The sequence below is a fragment of the Seriola lalandi genome, unplaced genomic scaffold, assembly GCF_002814215.2.
Source record: "Seriola lalandi dorsalis isolate HSWRI2012SDOR001 ecotype SW California unplaced genomic scaffold, Sedor1 jcf7180002054678, whole genome shotgun sequence".
NCBI lineage: Eukaryota > Metazoa > Chordata > Actinopteri > Carangiformes > Carangidae > Seriola > Seriola lalandi.
This window is the reverse complement of record NW_019525231.1, coordinates 1480036-1498853: the sequence shown is the minus strand read 5'-3', so window position 1 is coordinate 1498853 and position 18818 is coordinate 1480036. Positions and strand designations below refer to the sequence as shown.

At 40.5% G+C, this 18818-nt stretch overlaps 1 protein-coding gene across 3 annotated transcripts; it reads right to left on the bottom strand.

The window, feature by feature from the left end:
- Positions 1 to 233: 233 nt before the first annotated feature.
- On the bottom strand, positions 234 to 17634 carry slc44a2 (solute carrier family 44 member 2 (CTL2 blood group)). Of its 3 annotated transcripts, none has more exons than XM_023422123.2 (22): positions 17452 to 17630; positions 10963 to 11011; positions 10798 to 10871; positions 10044 to 10128; positions 9774 to 9858; positions 9547 to 9669; positions 9367 to 9427; positions 9148 to 9274; positions 7705 to 7788; positions 7268 to 7380; positions 7023 to 7154; positions 6838 to 6937; positions 5991 to 6083; positions 5751 to 5835; positions 5291 to 5553; positions 4884 to 4978; positions 4440 to 4543; positions 4283 to 4356; positions 4074 to 4144; positions 3861 to 3949; positions 3680 to 3764; positions 234 to 1109 (listed from the first exon to the last, which is right to left on the bottom strand). In XM_023422123.2, exons 1-22 carry the CDS (start codon positions 17486 to 17488, stop codon positions 1000 to 1002), a joined length of 2139 nt encoding a protein of 712 aa, XP_023277891.1. In that variant the 5' UTR covers positions 17489 to 17630; the 3' UTR covers positions 234 to 999. The 3 variants fall into 3 exon arrangements, with proteins under 3 accessions (XP_023277891.1, XP_023277890.1, XP_087034309.1); XM_023422122.2 differs by lacking the exon at positions 234 to 1109 and adding an exon at positions 1944 to 3420 and having other exon boundaries at positions 17452 to 17634; XM_087178183.1 differs by lacking the exons at positions 234 to 1109; positions 17452 to 17630 and adding exons at positions 1944 to 3420; positions 13116 to 13267.
- Between the last annotated feature and the right edge of the window lie 1184 nt (positions 17635 to 18818).

Sequence of the window (18818 nt, the reverse complement as noted above, 5' to 3'; positions counted from 1 at the left end):
CATATAGACAGATACAAGAAGCTATGGGCCGAGGCCTATATTTTGCTTGATTATGACAACTTTAGAGTTTTATATCTATATTCATATAACATAATTTTATATTTAAATGTTATTTTTCAGGACTAGCAAGTATTTTCCCTCAAATGAGCATGAGTGCTAAAAGCAAACAATTAACATGTTACTTTACCCAAAGAAACCTAAGAAACAATTGTCTTTTGTTCTTTGAACACTAGTATGGTAACACAAACTTTTATTAGTTTACAACAAAATGAGAGGCAGTGTAAAACTTTACAGACTTAAAATGTATACATTATTCCTGGCTATGTTTTATATCAAGTGGAGATTATGAACAAAAAAGAACACAAGCCATATAAAAATAAGCACTGCAAGTTCAAGTTATGTTACATATGTAATCTCTAAAGGCTTTAAGAAATATACTAAGTTTTTAATTGCCTGCAATTTAGCAACTTTGCTTTGGTGAGTTAATTTCAAACAGTGCAATATGTTTAGTTAAACTGATAAAGCACAGCTTTACTCGTGTATCAGGTTACATCTGTTAAAAACTGGACATATCATTGAAAGATCCTGGACCCTCCGAAGCTTCCATAATAAAATGCATGACAGAAAACACACGAACAGAGAGACATCAAAAACCAAAGTGTATGATGAAAAAGAAAAACATGACTTTTTACAGAAAGTTATCTTCTATAGTCTGTAACTCAAGCTCCTAAATTCCTTCTGTGATGAAGTCACACTTGTTGGGCGGGTATTGGGAGACAATGACTTTAAGAGTTTATAACAACATACCAAACGATCAATAATGTACAGACAGAATCTCATTTGACAGCAAGACACAATAATTCTGTACCTACATAATGTGGCACAGGAAATGGCACAAAGTTCCTCCTTTTCTTCTGCTTTTCACCACACACGCACACACACACACACACACACACACACACACACACACACACAGACACACACACAGAAAGCTGTGACTTAATCTACAAATTTGGCCTCTTCATTGGACTTCTTCAGTAGGGTGAGCAGGTTCTGCGACATGAAATATGGCCTCTCCGCTGATCCATCGTTCCGCTCTAGGTCTTCCACTGTGACACGGACAGAAGAAGTTGAGGGACAAACATGGTAACACTGAACTGTAATTTAACCATACGTGTATTTATGCACTGTCTGTGATCAGTTTTGTCTTTTAGCTACTTTATATTGAAAGGGGCACTCCGGCAGTTTTACAACTGCACTACAGAGACAATTGGAGTAACTTAACACTAAAAAAGCCTGTTGGGCGTGGTCAGAAGTGTCTTTTGTTGCACTTGTAACCACATACAACAGTGATATCACAGGGTCCTGGAGAATGCCTGTGCATCACTGCAGCATGGTGAGAAGATAAACAACCAGAAGATAAACACCAATCATGTGGTGTTAAGTTAGTCTTTAAAGAAAATAAAGAATGCTCTAAATCAGATGTTCCCTTGGGATTTGGACCCTGAAAAGGGTGAAAGAAATATTTGAGGGGTCATGAGATTGGTTAAAAAAAGGAAAAAAAAAATTATTTTCCAAAAATTTTTTATTTTTTCTGTAGAAGCTCAGATATCCTGATTATTGTCCCTAACATGGGTCAAGTTGCACAAAGCCAGAGTACTACACTTCCCATACTGCAACTCAGTCCCTTTGTTTGTAAATTCCAAGCCTTCAGTTTGTAGCAGATGTTTCATTAAAAATTTTCAGAGCGCTCCTCCCCATTAGACATGTACAACTGTTTCACTGAGCAGTACTTCAGTCATGACTCTTGCAAAATTGTTGGAGTGCCCCTTTAAGACAAAATCAGTCCTGTCTGATTCTGTTGGACATGAAAACTCACCTGCTTCCGAACGCCAAACCACCATATGACGCACACATATTTACCCATAACAGAACTACTATGATTAAATACAATCACCTTTAATTAAGATTTACAGCCAATAAATATGGAATGTCATCATTGTTTTCAGTGGAAAATCAACTTTCACAAAGTGGCAAACAAGAAAAAAGGTACAAAAGCATCCAGAGAAGATGTTAGTTGCGAGCATTCAGAAGGCCATGTCAACACCATGCAGCACTTATAGAGAGAGAGAGAGAGAAAGAGAGAGAGAGAGAAAGAGAGAGAGAGAGAGAGAGAGAAAGAGGACAGGGACAGAGCAAGGTAGTTGGAGTCAGTAAACAATGGTGGAGTCCGCAGAGTCTGAGAGGTCATGATGGCTGCATCATGGAGACACAGTCACAGCACTTACGCCAGTCAGTCTGAAATACCAAGGCAAGTAGGTGGCAATACAATACATGGGATCCCATCTTGGCGAGGATCTCTACAAGACTGAAGCCAAAAAATACATCATAGACATACACTACTGTGTATATACACGTTCCATGGGGGAAAAGGATCCAGTATCCATACAGTATATCAAACATGTCTGTAACATTTTGGCGTCAGCTGGTATTATTGTAAACAGTGAAAGAGGTTCACCATCGACTGAGAAGTGTTTGTTCCGACTGTGTACAGTACTCAAGTGGTTCTGTAGTGCATTTGTCAACAGGATTAAGACAACAAATATTAGTGACAGTAATCAGGCACAGGTTCAGCACTCACAATGTTCTACAGATCTTCACGATATAAAAACCAACACTGTTCTAAAACCAAGACAAGCTACAGAGATGCACTGGGCTTTTGACCTGCTTCGACCTTCACAACCTTCTCCAGCCGGACGTCACACCGCTCACATAGCAAGGCCGTCTGAAATTTTAGCTTGTTGTATGCCGTACATTTATCAGGTCCATATCACAAAGTTGTAGGGACAGTTCTTTCATTCTTTATGCTTTATGAGGTTTACCAAGCCTCACTTTTGTTTTACCATGACATCTACTCCTGTGGTGCAGCGGGAGGGTTTTCTTCCTTCGATTCCTCTGTTTCCTCTTCCTTTTCACCAGTCTCCTCTTTCTCAGCCTCCACAACTGGTGGTGACGCCTCCTCCGCTTTTTCTTCTTCCTGTTTTACCTCCTGCTGTTCCGCTGCTTCTTTCACCTCGGCGTCTTCTTTCTTTTCAGCCTCCTCGTCTGCCTGACCGACTTCCTCGCTCTTCTCCTCTTTTGGCTCTTCGGCGTCTGTCTTGGACTGCAGCGGCTGCTCCTCTTCGTTGTCCTGCTTGAGCACCACCTGCTGTTTCAGTTGGATCGCTCCGTCTTCTTGCTGCTGAAGAGGTGTTTCCTCCTCCAGTTTCACCTCGTCCACTTGCTTTGCGGAATTCGCCTGCTCAACACCGTCGCGATCTTCCTCCTCCGGCCGTTTTGTTTTGGAGAGGATCTCGTGCAGCTCGGGGGACATGAAGTAAGGCCTGTCAGACGAGCCGTCGTTTCTTTCCAAGTCCTCACCTTTTGAGTGTGTGGGGATGCGTTTGCAGTGTGTTTGATTGGGTTAATGGAAAATTAGGGGGGAAATGAAAACATGAAATAAAGGGAATGTGTGAAAATAAAAGTAAAGTGAAATTAATGGGAGAAACGAGACAAAGAGAAGAAGAAGAGTCAGAAACATGGCAGGAAGAAGAAGAAACCAGCAGCTCAGCTTGAGACCTTGAAGAAGAGAGACGATCTGCAGGAGATCTTGCCAACAAATGAAGGCAATGTTACTCACAGAAGCAGAGGAAGAGCGTGTCCACACACATGGCGTACACACTGAAGAAACCATGGGCGATGAGGTAAGATCCCACTACCAATGTCTGGGTGAAGAAAATCACATATGTCAACCTGTGCTGAGGTGAGCTCAAAACAAAGGATTAAATCATACAAATATAATGTTATTATATGTTTCTTACCAGTATTGGCACCCAATAGTAGTTCAGAGATGGAGCAGCATCCTCTACTGCTTTGATTCTTCCAGAGAAGAAGAAGAAAGAGAAAATCCCTGTACAGAGAAAATAATGAGGATTTGTGGATTTAAACTAGAAAGCCAGACTGGTCACTCTCCACTGGTTTAATAAATAGATACTTTGGGTCTAAAAATAAAATATAAGTAAAATCTCCCTTACCAACAATGCCAACAATGAGGAGCTTCCCAAGAAACAGCAGGAAGTCAGTCACTTTGTCTAAAACAGCCACCCTGAGTTGAAATGGGCACAGAGCAGAATGTGAGAGTGAAACAAATAAAACGAGGCTAAAAGTAGCTTAAATAGTGAATAAATGTAGTCTAAAGCTTATAGAATTAAAAATTGTTGATATTAATGTAATGAAATCCCACCTGATGATGTTCCTCATGAGAAGGAAAAAGGCATTTCTAGCTGAGGGACAGAAACTTTTTCCATAGATGGCAATCTAGAGAAGAAAAAAAAAGCCTTTTTAAAATCCGACCACACAGAACATCGATCATGCTGCTGTATCCAGTTGCAAGGACTCACCATGATGTAGGCATTCCTGTTAAGGAACTTGATACATTTCTCCAGACACCAGAAGCAGCACTTCATGCAGCTTAGCAGGAATTTAGCAAATTTGTTCTGAGCACCTGGAAGATGAGAGCCATGTTATCACTATATGTGATCACTGCAAGAATAATCTGACTATTGGCTATGTTCAGGTCATATTTCGGTAAACCAAGTTACAAGCACCTGTGATGCCATGAAAGTTTCCCTGTTGCTATAAATACATCAGAAAATACAGTGGAATAGAAGTGTGAGGAGGTTCACTGTATGAGAGGTGCATGCATCCAAAACCAGGAGTCAAAAGTAACAACAAAATCCTAAATGGATATAAACATAATTACTGATGAATATAGGACAATGATGAAGGTATGCAGTCAGTCAATATTTAGTGAGTCGTCTTCTTCTGATGTTAAATCATCTGACCTTTCAACTTGTGATCCAGATACTCCAGAATGACCCTGATGACCTGAACCACAGACAAGATCAGAGAGCCAAAAGCCAGGGAGCCTGTGTGGTATCTATACAAAAGGATGAAACAAGAGGCCGACTGTGAGCATCAAACACTCTTCTCCCATCACACAGGCAGGCAAACCCACCTACTGACCTTCCCATCTGTCGTACACGGAGAGAGATTAACCCAAACCAAAAATTCAGAGTCAACACCATTCTGACTTTGCAATAGAGAACACCATTAGGGTCCCAAAATATCACTTGCCGTTTTTATATAGCTAGAAAAGCACTGAGTTGATACACAACTACAACAACATACATACACTGTACATGCATGTGCACAGACTTTTCACAAATAAATTACAAATCCATCTTCTAACCTGAGGGCGCGTCCAAGCGAGGAGAAGATGGGGTAGGCAGGAATATCATCAGGCTTCTTGAAGGCCCAGTAATATGAGGCGAAGGCCCCCGACAGAGTGACCTGGCCCAGTGCCGTCACAAAGTTGGCGCACCAGAAGAACAGGAAGACGTTGTAGAACTGGAAGAGGATGAGATATTTGTGGTAGACGGTCTCACCACCGTAGAAGGCAAACAGGCACTCTGCATCTGGACACTGAGCTGAGGCGTTGGAGGTGTTGAACGTCTGGAGAAAGAGAGAAGGTAAACTGTGATGAAAACTGCAATGCTATCCAGGTAAACAGCATAAAACTGCTTCTTCCTAAAATGTGACATATATTAAGAGACTGCGTGGTTGGGTCTTTGGCAGACTCTGAAATTCTACCATCCCACACACATCTTCTAACGTTACATTTAATAGGACTTTGACATTTAGAGACATACCTTGGGGTCGCATGTCTCTCGTGAGTACTCGCACTCAGAGGTGTTGAACACTTTGTACACCTGCTCATTAGAGGTGGACAAGAAACTGGTCAGAGCTGTCAAGGAGACAACAAGGGGAGGACGTCTTTCAAAAGGTCACGATCATCTATTCATATGGAAATGCTACACTGGGAATAATTGTAAAGTAAAAGATTTATTTTGTAATCATCTTTGATAATCATCTGAGAAGTGAAAGGATACACAGCAGTGATGGCCCAGTAGGCAATCACCACGGCCAGCAGGGCAAAGGTCAGCAATGGGTAGAACAGAGATGACATCACATGCCCAACGGCTCTGGAAAAGAAAACAATGGACGAAGTGTTTTGTTAACAAGCTTAGATATATTATATATATAATTCTCTGCTGTAATGAAAATAAATGTAATCAAATTAAAGCAGCGTTAACTGATTTTGTTTGGCCTGCTGGGGTTGGTAGAGCTAGCCTCAAACACAACCTCGACGTGTACTGTTCACTATCATCACTTTAAACATTTGTAATGCTAAATGTGTTTAACAGCTGCTTCTTTACAAATCCAGGAGACTTTGTGTTTCCTGTCACCTGATGAAGTCTAATATTCACCTCCTTTTAGCTATATTTTGGTCTCCACCATGTACAGAAGGAAATATCTAATTCTCTATGTGATCTGCTAAGAACTGTGTCTGTCTGCTATTTGGTGCTGGACAGGTGGAGTACAGTGGACAAGTGAAAACCGCTGCCTCCTGTGGCAGGACACAAGATTGATGAGAGCTGTGAGACTGAACCTGAACAGTAAAGTTGTGGGCTGGAAAACCAAAACAATGAGCTGAAAGAAGCGCTTCGTAGAGATGAGGGGAACTGAAGAGCTGGATGATACTTTTCTCAGGGTTTGTCACAATGAGTGACTCTTATCACACAACACAGTTAAATGATTCATTGTTGGACGGATATTTGTTGGTGCAGCTTTAAAATAAGTGAGCTGGTCCAGTCACTTTTCCACTTCATCTCAGAAAACATATGAAAATGATGCTGCAAAATAAACAATTTGAATAAATTCCCAACTGAGACTGACCTGCTGGCCTCTTTGATGAGAGCGATGGCGATTAGGATTCTCTTCCTGAGGAAGATGAGTAGTAGGATGATGATGAATTCCACAATAGCGAGGATGATCACTGCAAGTGAATGAAACAGATTAACAGGACATATGGACAGTTCATACAGAGTTATATTACTGAGTGAAAGCATGTTTGTGCTTACTGAAGGCCAGCCAAGTCTGTCTGATCTGCAGGTACACAGAGAAGTCCGTCTGCAGGCCCAGGTCACGGATGGTGACGTCAGCGCCAGGTTCTCCCTTCAGACTGGCAAATTCCATGTAACAGTGGAAAATACCTACAAACATTGTTTAAATATTTACTAATCTTTTTAATTTCATTTCAATAAAAGGAGTAAAAAATATTGTCTTGAATAGCAACTTTATTATTTTTTAAAGGCTGAAGACTTACCATATCCTATGACTAGAATAACCAAAACAATCATGACCCAGACCATGACGCCAGCCAGGAACCGCAGCAGGACGATGAAAATCAAGCTGACCACCATTGCTATCACCAGACCACTACAGAGCGTGCACACATCAAACATTTTAACATATTGACAGTTTGACAGGAGCCTTACATTGTTTTAACCTGTGATCTTTCTGTTATGGTCGTGCATAATTTGTGGTTTTTAAGTGAAGGTCAGTCTTGAACTTTCAGATGTTTTTCACACACAATGATGAGAACATTTCAGCCATGATAAGCCATTTGTGTTAAGACAAGTGCAGAGGTGACTTATCATTTCTAGTGACAACAAACCAAAATCTTCTCATCAAAAAATTGTACTTGAACATTAATTAAGTAACGCTGTGTGACTGTAACCAGTGCAGAGTGGGCAGACTTACAGCAATATCCAATGCCAGGACTGAGTGTAGTCTTCAAAAATTCTCATGGCCACCTGTCGAGCTTCAACAACAACATTTGACTTCCTGTAAGAAAAGGAAATTAAATGAAATCCAACCACAAGAGTCTAAAATTAATTCAATATTTGCCATTTATAGACCTGGGAAACTGACTAAATGTTTCAACAGTTTAACAGACAAAAAAAGGCCTATAACTGAACACATTAATAGATAATACTGTTAGTTGAATAATTAATGTAGCGAGAAAAATATGTGTGTGTGTGTGTGTGTGTGTGTGTGTGTGTGTGTGTAACATCAGTGGAACAACTGATGACTCTGTGGCTAGCAAGATTAACTGAAAACATTGTAAACTAAACACATTGAGCTCCAGCCTTTATCAGCTAGCTCCTAGCTAAGGCTAACATTCAAAATATGAATATCAAATGTAGAATAACTTTTACATTGGGCTGGTCAAGGCACATTGCAACTTAAGATGACATAATTTGATTTGGTGGTGTAGCTCTACTGTCAAGCCCTGTGATACTGCCAGCTGTGAGAATCTAGCATAACAACAGTAGGCATACTCATCATCTTGATAAATAACATGCAGGGAGCAGTCCCCAGAGGGAATAACGCTGATAGAAAACACTGACATAAAGACCCTCCAGGCTGAATTCAAACTGAGCAGAACCAAGGCAGACGCAGGCTGTAGCAAGCACACACTAGTGTAGAAAGTAAATGAGAGCATAAAGGCCTTTAAATAGGCTGTCAAATCAGTGCAGGGAGTTATGGTGGTGATGTGATATACCAGCTGTCAGCTGACACAATTCAGCATGATGTTTGACGTGAATGTCCAGCAAGAACTAGATCATTTATCCATCTAAACAGCATTTTCTCTGCATTTGAAAGTGTCCACTTTTACAGTTCAGAGTACAAACTGATGTCTTTAGTCAGACCAACACTCTAAGACCAAAATGAATTTACTTTAACTAGACAGAAAAAGTTGTTAATTCAATAATGAGTTAAGGTCAGAACTTACTAATATTTAATCAATATATCTCAATGTGCCAACTTCCAACTTTCCTGCCTAAATATTTTAAACGTATTTTACATAAAGCATTTTTTCACTGTGATGCATTTGACTTCTTAGGATTTAGAAGACAAAAAAACTAAATCATTTTATGCAATGAAGAAAACATCTGAAAGATGCTTTGGGAGGGAAACTGGAAAAACCAACGGCCAAATGTTATCTGTCCTTACAGTTTGCCTAATGTTGTAAATAGTCTGCTAAATAAAATAGTTGTACTTGCTGCTACATAGTGTGAGCTAGCATTAGGCTAAAAACAACATATATGTGCAGTACCACTCACTACACAAGTGTGTACCAATCTTTCGACTGGTACTGTATATGTATGTATATGTTTCCGTACAGTGAACAGGACCTACTTTGATGCCTCCAGCACCTCAGTGGCGTTGATATTGTGACCCTCTCCGGCATCAATACTGGTTTCATTGCCTACCACCACCACGCCACCTTTCATCGTTCCCAAGGCAGGAAGGCAGCGACGCGTGACTGTGGAGGGAGGAGAGGATCAGTATTGATGTGGTTCTATGTGGGTGGGTGAAAAGTGAGCACAGGGAATCTTGAACAAGCGTCTCACTTACAGGCTTTACTGGGCATCAACATGGCAGGACACAAGCCATCCCTCAGGATCTCAGGAGTAGTCTGAGTAATGTAAAACAGCCTTCAATGTAGTTTTTGATTTTTTCGGGTTTTATCGTGTGTTTTACAGAATCGTTAAGCATGTATTGAATATGAATAACGTGAATAATCGAATTATTTACCATTTTGGCAAAGTCCACTCCCTCCTTGCAGTATTGTTTGTAGTTTTCACGGTCTTCTTTGCTGCCCAACTTGATAACTTTCACCAAGGTAAGATGTCTGTCAGGACATCTTTCCACACATAACTGGACACGACATATAATCATGACAATTAATGACACTGTTAGAGATATATATATATATATATATATATATATAATCTGATAGATTAGCAGATCCTGTTTCTGACCTGTGTGGTGGGACACTGAAACTCCAGCAGAACCAGAGGACTGGCACATTTCAGTATGTTGAAGTAGAACAGAAGAGGCTTCTTCCTGTTGAAACAGGAACATCAGTGAAAGAAAGCTATTATTAGGCCAACATAATAAATGAATGTCTCTAAGACCCAAATGAGGGGCATCGGATTACAATAATATTTATCTGCAAGGAACACAAGATAAGATACACCTAAATTGGTACATTTACACTATTAGACCATTCATGTTGCCATGAGACTCACTCCAGATGTGTTCCAGCTTGTCCACAGAACTCCCCCCTGCTGTCTGTGGGATAGATCACTTTCCTGGGGTCACCCTGAGACCAGGCTGCATGGAGAAATATAAAAATCACTCAGGACAAATGTGGATATTGAATCAAATGACAATATATATTCATGCTTATTACCACCATTGGTGCTTCAGATCTTCTATTAATATTAAATAGACTGTTTTCTGACAAATTTGCAAGTTTGTATATTTAAATCAAACCCCATCCCCTAAAGGCAGACTGTGTTTGTGCTGTGCCAAGGACGTGGAAGAACGTTTGCCATCCTCAGAAGCAGATAGACAAAGCATTATGTCTCGAGGATGTAAACAACTCACGCACGCACGCACGCACACACTCAATGATCACTGCTTTTATAATACTAATTTTCTCATAAATTTATGCTGTATATTTAGTGCTGATGGGGATTTATATTTCTCTTGGAAATTATGTATCTACTAAGAGTAAAGAAGGAAACTGGAAACAACCCAATACTGCCATGACAAAGGCAAGATAGGTGAAAATGTTTGGAAATGTTTGGAAATGTTTGGTGAATAAACCCTGCTGTACTGAAGATGAGATGTGTGACATATTTTAATAGTGATTGGTCTTAAATACATAATTATAAACAATAATAAAAACAGGCTTCCTCTAAATTCATACGATCAAACATGCTAGTGTCTAAGCGATGAAATAGTACTAATATCGTAGGGATGGACGCTCAGTCTTACCGAGGATACCCACAGCGAAGTAGCCCAACAAGGCTAAGATGAAGAGGATACAGCAGAGGATGTCTGTGCAGCCCCTGAGCAGAGGAGAGGCACAATATTGTTGTTGTTGTCTTGTATTACAGAAAGAAAAGAAATGATGATCAGTGATTAAAACAGATGTCTCACCTGTTGTGGATCGGCCCTTTGAAGTTTGGATCAAACTTTCTGGACTCCCCTGTGGATATAAAGAGACAACAGGATTGTTATTGCCGCTTCCTATAAACTGAATTTTAGACTTCTAACTTCAGTCTCAGTCTCATGAAGCTCTAAAACAGATAACTCATTTTGTTAGTTTGTACTTTTCTTGGAATCAATCATTTAAATGACTAGATTTTAGAAACTGCTAAAGATGTATGATTATATCATTATGATACAATTCCACTCAAAGTCGATACGCAGCAACTCTGAATTATTGACGGGCTATGTGAGCTCTTTTCTGTTGTCACATTTTGTCCCTGTTGGCCAGTGTAAACTTTCTCTGTGGCCATCAGTCACTGTCATCATAGTGAAACTAAAAATATGCTAAAATGGAGAGGACACTACAACAGTAATTGTAAATGTGTAAAAATAACAATTAGTCAATGAATCGATTAATAATAAATAATTACCAACTATTCTGATGGAGTCATGATTTTCATACAGAAAGACATTTTTCCAACAAAAATAATAATCATTCCTTAGTTCCATCTTTATTAGAATTCATTGTCTTATGTAATAATAGACTAAATATCTTTGGCTTTGCTGAATTGACAAAAACAAGCAATTTAATGACATCTCCCATTGGGTTTAACTCACTGCCAACATCTCTATGTACAGTACCATCATCACTGTTAAACAGTAATTGTACTTTCATTCCTCAGCAGTACGAAAACTTAAAGGCTCCTCTCACGGCAAACATCCCTTCATGGTTCACTAACATAGTTTAACAGTGGAGCGTCTGGTGGCTGAGTGGTTAAGATGAACACCCAGCTAAAACTAACTCAGTCTCATACAACAGCCCTATACAAAAAATCCTCCCTCATGGTGGTTTCAATGTGTGGTTTTTGTTGGAACTGTGTTAAAGTGGTGTTGATTCAACTGCAGCCTCCACAATGATCACACAGTTGAATCAACACCTCCCTAACACAGTTTCAACAAAAACTGAGCAGTTGAACCTTCATGAAGGACGATTTATTGCAGGAATGCTGCATTAGCCTGCATTAGTTTAGCTAGGTATACTGTCACTGTACTTTTGAAGTGCGCAATATGTCATGGATGCTATTGCAATTAGTTGCACAGTCGAATTGCTTCTGTAAAATCAAAAGTGGAAGCAAATTATTCATCGGTTTCTGCGCGTTAGTGACTCAGATAAGACACAGTTACAAATCATTCCTTGACTTAGTGGAGAGCTGAATGTACTTGTGTACTCAGAAGAGAGAGAGAGTGTACTTGAGACACATATATATACAATATACATCAGGTGTAAGCTCATGTATTGACAGACAGGACAAAAGGATTCTTCTGCCTGACTGTCATGCCCGGCAACCTACAAAATGGCTCCCTAGCGACAGTGAGCTCCCTGTGGACATCGCTAGCCGCCATGGAAACACCTCAGACGCGGCAGAGGAGAAACATCAACCAAGCCCACTCTGTCTGTGGTGAGATCATCAGGAGCTTACACTTTGAATCAACTTTAGTAACAACAAGAACAGGAACAAGAACACTGAGCGTGGATGTATTCATCTGTGATTTTCAGGCTTCTAAATTTCACCTTGAAATATGTTTTAAACAGGAAATCAGCTTGGTGAAGAATTCAGCTGCGTGTAAACACAGTCTCCTCGAACAACATCCTTCCATTAGAAAACCAGTTGCCAGACTCAGAGCTCTTACACATCCTGCCACATTACTGTAACTGCTTGCCACAGCCTTCATGACAATTCACATCATAAAGTGGCATTCAACTCTTCTGTAAATGCTCTGCTACAGATTCAAAGCTAGAGGCGAGCCCAGCTACTTGTTGTCACTGCCTATGTGCTCACATTCAGTATGCATCATATACAGTGCTTCACACACTGCTAACACACACATACACAGGATACACACACACCCTCTGCAGACACAACTGAAAGGTGTCACTTTGTATTTTACAGAACAGTTTGTCGGACCATTAACCATCACAATTAGCAAAAGATGAGCTATTTGTCAACTCTATCTGAGAGGCGGCGGTTGTACACAAGACACTCAACAACAAATCAACCTCCAGTTTATAATAAATCCTGCTGCAGTGACCTTTACAGTACCTTGTCTTTCGTATTTTGTCATTCTGTCCTTATTTCTCTCAGAGTTTCAGTCATCAACGCGTTTATAGATTCCTCTCAGTGTACCATGTATGACAGTTGTTTCTTTACGTTTCCTTCCCGTATGAGGTCTGAGCTGTCCGACCTCTAACTCTTCACTTCCTTCTTTCAGAGCACTCAGAGCTCTGTCAGCATACTCCCTCTCTCTGTCCCTCTCTCTGCGCAGGGCTTGTCAGGGGAATTGCAGCAAAAACAGCATTGATGGGGGAATTGAGAGAGGAGCTCAAACACAACAAAGACTTATGGCGCCTGAGAATCTGCTGCTGCCAAAACTGGCTGTGTTTACACACACAGACACACATGACACTAAAATGTCTGACGGCAGGGAGTGTTTGAGTCAGAGGTGGGTGACACGTTCTGAAACCAAAGTCTTTAACACCAACATCATAACAGTTATTTTAGGCTTCAACTCAATCCACTATATTGACATGTGTTCATTGTTTCCTTGTTTGAGCTGTTTTACAGTGTGTAACTGCATGCAGAGAGCGGCACGGTGGTGCAGCTGTTAGCACTGCAGCAAGAAGGTTCTGGGTTTGAACCCCAGTTGGGGCCTTTCTGTGTGGAGTTTGCATGTTCTCCCTTCGCTCTCACCTCACTGTAGTCTGTAGAAAGCACCTAACATGGGGTTTGAAAAGAAAAAAAAAACTGTACAATAAAACACTGCCACTGTAGGGTTTGCTCTTAAAAGATGATAGGCCTTCTCTCAAATTTTTCTCAGCTTCCTGTTCCTGTACTGTCCAGATTGTTACAAGCACTTGGACCACATTCCCCCTCCAAGTGCTTTCGAACTTCCTAAACAGTGGACAAAGATCTCTTGAAATGGTTTCATGCAACCAGACAACGATTTGATTATGATGAATTGGGCCTGTTGTCACACACGAGGCGACGAAGTGAACTGTACATCAGATATAAGACCTTCCTACATGTTCTCTGGTGGCACATGACTGTGGCCTGGTCTGCCCACCTTCGCTGCCATGTGATGGGATAACACCATGCATGAAATACCAACTATTGACCTCATATACAAGCTTGTTACAGTGCCATTTCCTTGCAAACCGAGTTTCTGTAACCTGCATGGGAGCCCTTAACATCCTTAACATACTGATCTTTTCAGACCGATATCAACATATTTGGCGGTCAGTGTTACAGTGGTGGGCCGCCATGAATAAATCAATGTATGGAAAACACTGAACAAGGTAATAGAAATTGTGAGAGTTTGAGAGGATCAATACCACCTTCATATCTGTATGATAAATATAAAGCTACAGGCAGGAGAACAAGATTTACCTATCAGCTCTTCTTAAGCTCACTAATTAACAGGCTATAACCCATTTGTTTCTGTACTGCAATTATTTGTTTCCTATTGCTCAACATAATGATACTTACACACGTGATGAGCTAAAATGAGTTGATGATATTAGTATTAAAGTATAAAATATATAAAATCATACAATTAGAAATGATTGTTTTAAAACAGGCCTGTACAGTTATGAATGAGATTTAGATTTCAGTCACAGACACATCTTTGTTAACCAAAGGGTTTGCTGTTTCTGTTTGGTCTGACTCCCTGCTTTCACTTTGTGTGTATACATTTTCTCTGTCTTTATACTCTGAAGGACAAACATTGAAAGTGATTTTTCCATCAGCCTTTCATTTGTAGGACCATCTGTGACTGTGAGAGACACAGCTCCATTAGTGCTGGAGCAACAGGCGACTCTTTGCCTTTTTTGTGCCACGAAACAATCTCCGATTGTGCGGAAAAGCATTTCAGCAGATTTGTTGTTGTTGCGTACAGGCTGCCAAATGTCTTGTAAATGGTCTTGTTTGTCTTTGTAATTGGCTTAATTAATAAAATTAACTACTACGGTACATGTAGCAACTTTAAAAAGAAAAAAGGTTGCACATTTTATAGACATTTTTTGTTTTGTTTTGTTTTTTCCCATTTGGGTAACCTGGGCCCCTTAGGTACAGGAGTTCCTTACACACCCTCCAGAGACCCTGAAAACCCACAGGACTTACCAGACAATCTCAGTCTGCATTCAGTTCCCTATGGAGTTCAAAACGTCTGCCAAACCTCACCCAAAACTGGAAACTATTTAGTAAAATCCCGAAGACAATTCTTTACAAACAACCAAAGTGTAAATTCTGAAACCAGAATAATTGGAACTCTGCCTCTGCTGACAATAAGATATGTTTTTCTAGTCACGCATGCGTGTGTGTGAGTGCGTGTGAGAGTGTGTATGTTAGAGGAAGTAATGATGTCATGACTGATCTGATTCACTAATGGGCCCAGAGGGGTTATCAGATGAGCCCTTCCCTCGCTACCTTAATGGGTTACTGGCCACTGTGGTTGTGCGTGCATGTGCGTGTGCATGTGCGTGTGTGTGTGTGTGTGTGCGTGTGCACACAAATTGACAATGAGTATATTTTGTCTCCTGTGCTCTTATTCCTAACATTTCTATTCAGGACATGTAGATAAAGATGATTAATATATAATAGCATTTCAGAAACTACTGTATGTACTGCTGTTCTAATACTGTATCAAGCAGCTGCCACTGCATCAAAAAACTCCTCCATCACAGCCACTAATGAGGTCATTGGCCCACATACAGGCACGGAAAAGAAGAAACACAATAAAGTCTCTTTCCGAATAGCTAAATACATAAAATCTGCCAACCACTGGCTCAGATCACTGTCTCTCTCTACTCTTCACAGTCACTGGTTGGATAAAACAGCAACAGGCAAACTCCAAACGACAAGAGATCATTGTGAAACATTTAGCAGTAGTGTCTTTGTGTGTGTACATGCAGTGTGTGCTGTAATGCATCAGAGCGTTTGCCAGCTTGATATTGACTGGAAGCCTCTTGACACTGTCTGCTGAGTGGGTAGAGCGGGCGAGGCTGAACACAGTCCAGGCGGTGCAGGCTGCAGCCTGCCTGCATGCATGCATGCACACAGGTCTAGACAGGTGGGAAATGTAGGAGTAAGATTAGTAGGCGACCAGGGACGTCTCACCAGTCAAACTCTGCCAATAAAAGCTACTGTTTAAGAATACTGGTGAGCTGGAATTTCTATTGTGTGTTTGCATCATATAAACTTTTATCTCTGGTTTAAAAGGCTGCACTTTTTGACATTTTAGCCTTCATGGGGGAGGGGAGTCGAGGAAAAAGAGCTGTTTATGTGGTAACAGGAAAGCAACAAGGAAATGCTCCACAGTGGGAACTCCATGGATGGACTGAACAGGATGTGTGCTTAACATTGTGGGTGTGGGCTGTCAGGAGCATCTTACATTGTGAAAGACAGAATAACTCAAAAGTCAGACATAACGTTGACTCAGCATTAGTGTTGTCTTCCCAGTGAAATGTGTGTGTGATGATTGTGGTTTGCATTTCAGCGGCCAATAGCCTTCCTCTCATGCAACAACACTGACATGGGGTATTAAAGCAAGAATAACACCCGTGATGAAGACTTCATGACTAAGCAGTCTATATGAACCACAGCCCAGCCCAGACATACGAGGAGCACAGCAGGCTGCTGTAGGCTGCTGAGTTGGTGCTGGTGGAGAAAATGCATGTGTGACACACAAAATAATCAGCGATGAGTCATGAGTTTGCCTTGTATAGAGGATGAATTTTCCAAAATATGTGGATCCAAAAAAATCAGTGTGAACAACATGTGTTTGTGCAAGTATCTGTGTGAGTATGTGCAGCTTTGAATGAAACAAACATTTGTCAATCCAAATGTTTTTTTAGCCCAGGGGAAAACACTATTCATGCATCTGTTTTCTCCTCCTCCTCCTCCTCTCTGGCCTGTTGGAGTGTTTTTCTGCGGAACATAATATGAGCAAATCAAGACAGCCTTGGTTTGATAAGATGACAACCTACTTTTCTTTATCAGTCAAATTAAGCCATATACCGACAATGAATAACTAATACAGCTTTCGTTTCATTTAAAGCTGTAGGCTATTTGGTTGGCAATTGGCTATGGATTGTTAACATAGGGCAAACAAGCCAAACAGAACCACCCACGCACAGCACGTTGCCTTCATTCACTGTGTATTGTCAAGTGTATAATTAAAAGCTAATTTAATACGTTTCCCGAGGTTAAAGATGTTGACTCCTTAGAAGCCGGCTTTGGAGGATGAGGACGCCTCCAGATCTGCATACGACCCATGAGGTCCACACCCATCCATCCATTACAGTCATTGTTTCCATTTCTTCCCCCGTTTAAAGAAAAATCAAAGATCGAGGAGAAAACTGTCACGTAAAGCTCTTCTTACCGTATTTCGGGTCCGGGTTTTTTTCCTCCGGCTCCATTCTCACACACTGCTCGGCTGCTCGCTGCTGATCAGACCTTAGACTGGACAGTTACCATGGAAATGTCGAGGGAAAAAACATCAATAACAGTGGCCGACTGCTACAGAGAGAGCGAGAGAGTCAGAGAGAGAGACCATCCCAAATCAAACTGAAGCACGGCGCATTCCAGCTAACGGACAGACAGCCAATGAGAGAGCAGGGCCTGGTGACTGACAGCTGCCGCAGCCAATCAGAGGGCGCCTGAGCGGGCCAAAACAAATTGTCCGACCGCTATCTCAGTGGAATGTGTTGAAAGTGTTGGTAAAGACTAACGTGTTGGGCATACTGGGCATTATGCATCAGAAAAGACTTAAAAAAAAAAAGACCTGCTTCCTTTACACGATTAATGAATTTATATATATTTTTTTTACACATTTAGGCCATTTAAAGCTACCATAACACTACACCCCAATAAATAGTCCACACAGAGCACAGCCGTGGTACTACACGTAAGTATTCTATGCCAATTCATATACTCAATGGAAATATTATACTTTCCATTCAACTATACAGTACTTTCAGATATAAAGTATAAAGTAGTAGCTCATACTTTCATGTATTCATAATAACAATCTCATAATAATGACATAATATTATGACAATGCTGCATAAAAAGTGCTTTTATTTTTGATGCTTCTTGTACATTTTGCTGACAATTTTCTGTAAGCTACTTTAAATATGGTTTAAGCAAAGGTTTGAATGCAGGACTCTAACTTATGTATGTATAGTATTTCTTTGGTAAATGATAGATTTCACTGGAGCACAATCCCCCCCTCTCTGAGAAAAAACCTTTAGCGATAGCCTACATCTCCTGACATGAGAGACTACACTGACGTTCATTTTCAAAATTTCTCAGTGGAGGCTGGTCTACTATTTTCTGTGTAGCTCCCCTCTGCTCATAAAGACATTACTGCAACTCTGTGATGTACAAGAACAAAGAAAGAAAGAAAAAATAAAACAATACTATACTATTCTTGCAAAAAATTATTTAAAAAAAGGTCCTCTGGAAGATAGAGAGACAACATGTATCTTTACATAACACTGGCTGGAAGGTGAACTGTGACAGCTAACTGCTCTGCCTCACCTTTGGCCGCATAAGTGTCATGTGTAGGTGTGCCGGAAAAGTAATAAATAATTCAAGTTATGAAATGTTATCAGCTTTCCTAAGAAAATCATGAGAACATTTTACCCATCTAAAATAACAGCCAAACAAGCAAACCCATCTTCCTACTGGTAACATCTACCCTGACAAAATCAGCTGATTTCATGTTAATAATTAATTTTAACTAGT

What these genes read in the sequence shown, in the direction of transcription:
- slc44a2 (XM_023422122.2), bottom strand. Translation starts at nt 17,488, where the DNA reads ATGGAGCCGGAGGAAAAAAACCCGGACCCGAAATACG. An exon ending in CAAGCTGGAACACATCTGGA is followed by an intron (nt 9,859 to 10,043) that starts GTGAGTCTCATG and finishes CTGTTTCAACAG; the next exon opens with GAAGAAGCCTCTTCTGTTCT. An exon ending in CACGCTCTTCCTCTGCTTCT is followed by an intron (nt 3,421 to 3,679) that starts GTGAGTAACATT and finishes CACACTCAAAAG; the next exon opens with GTGAGGACTTGGAAAGAAAC.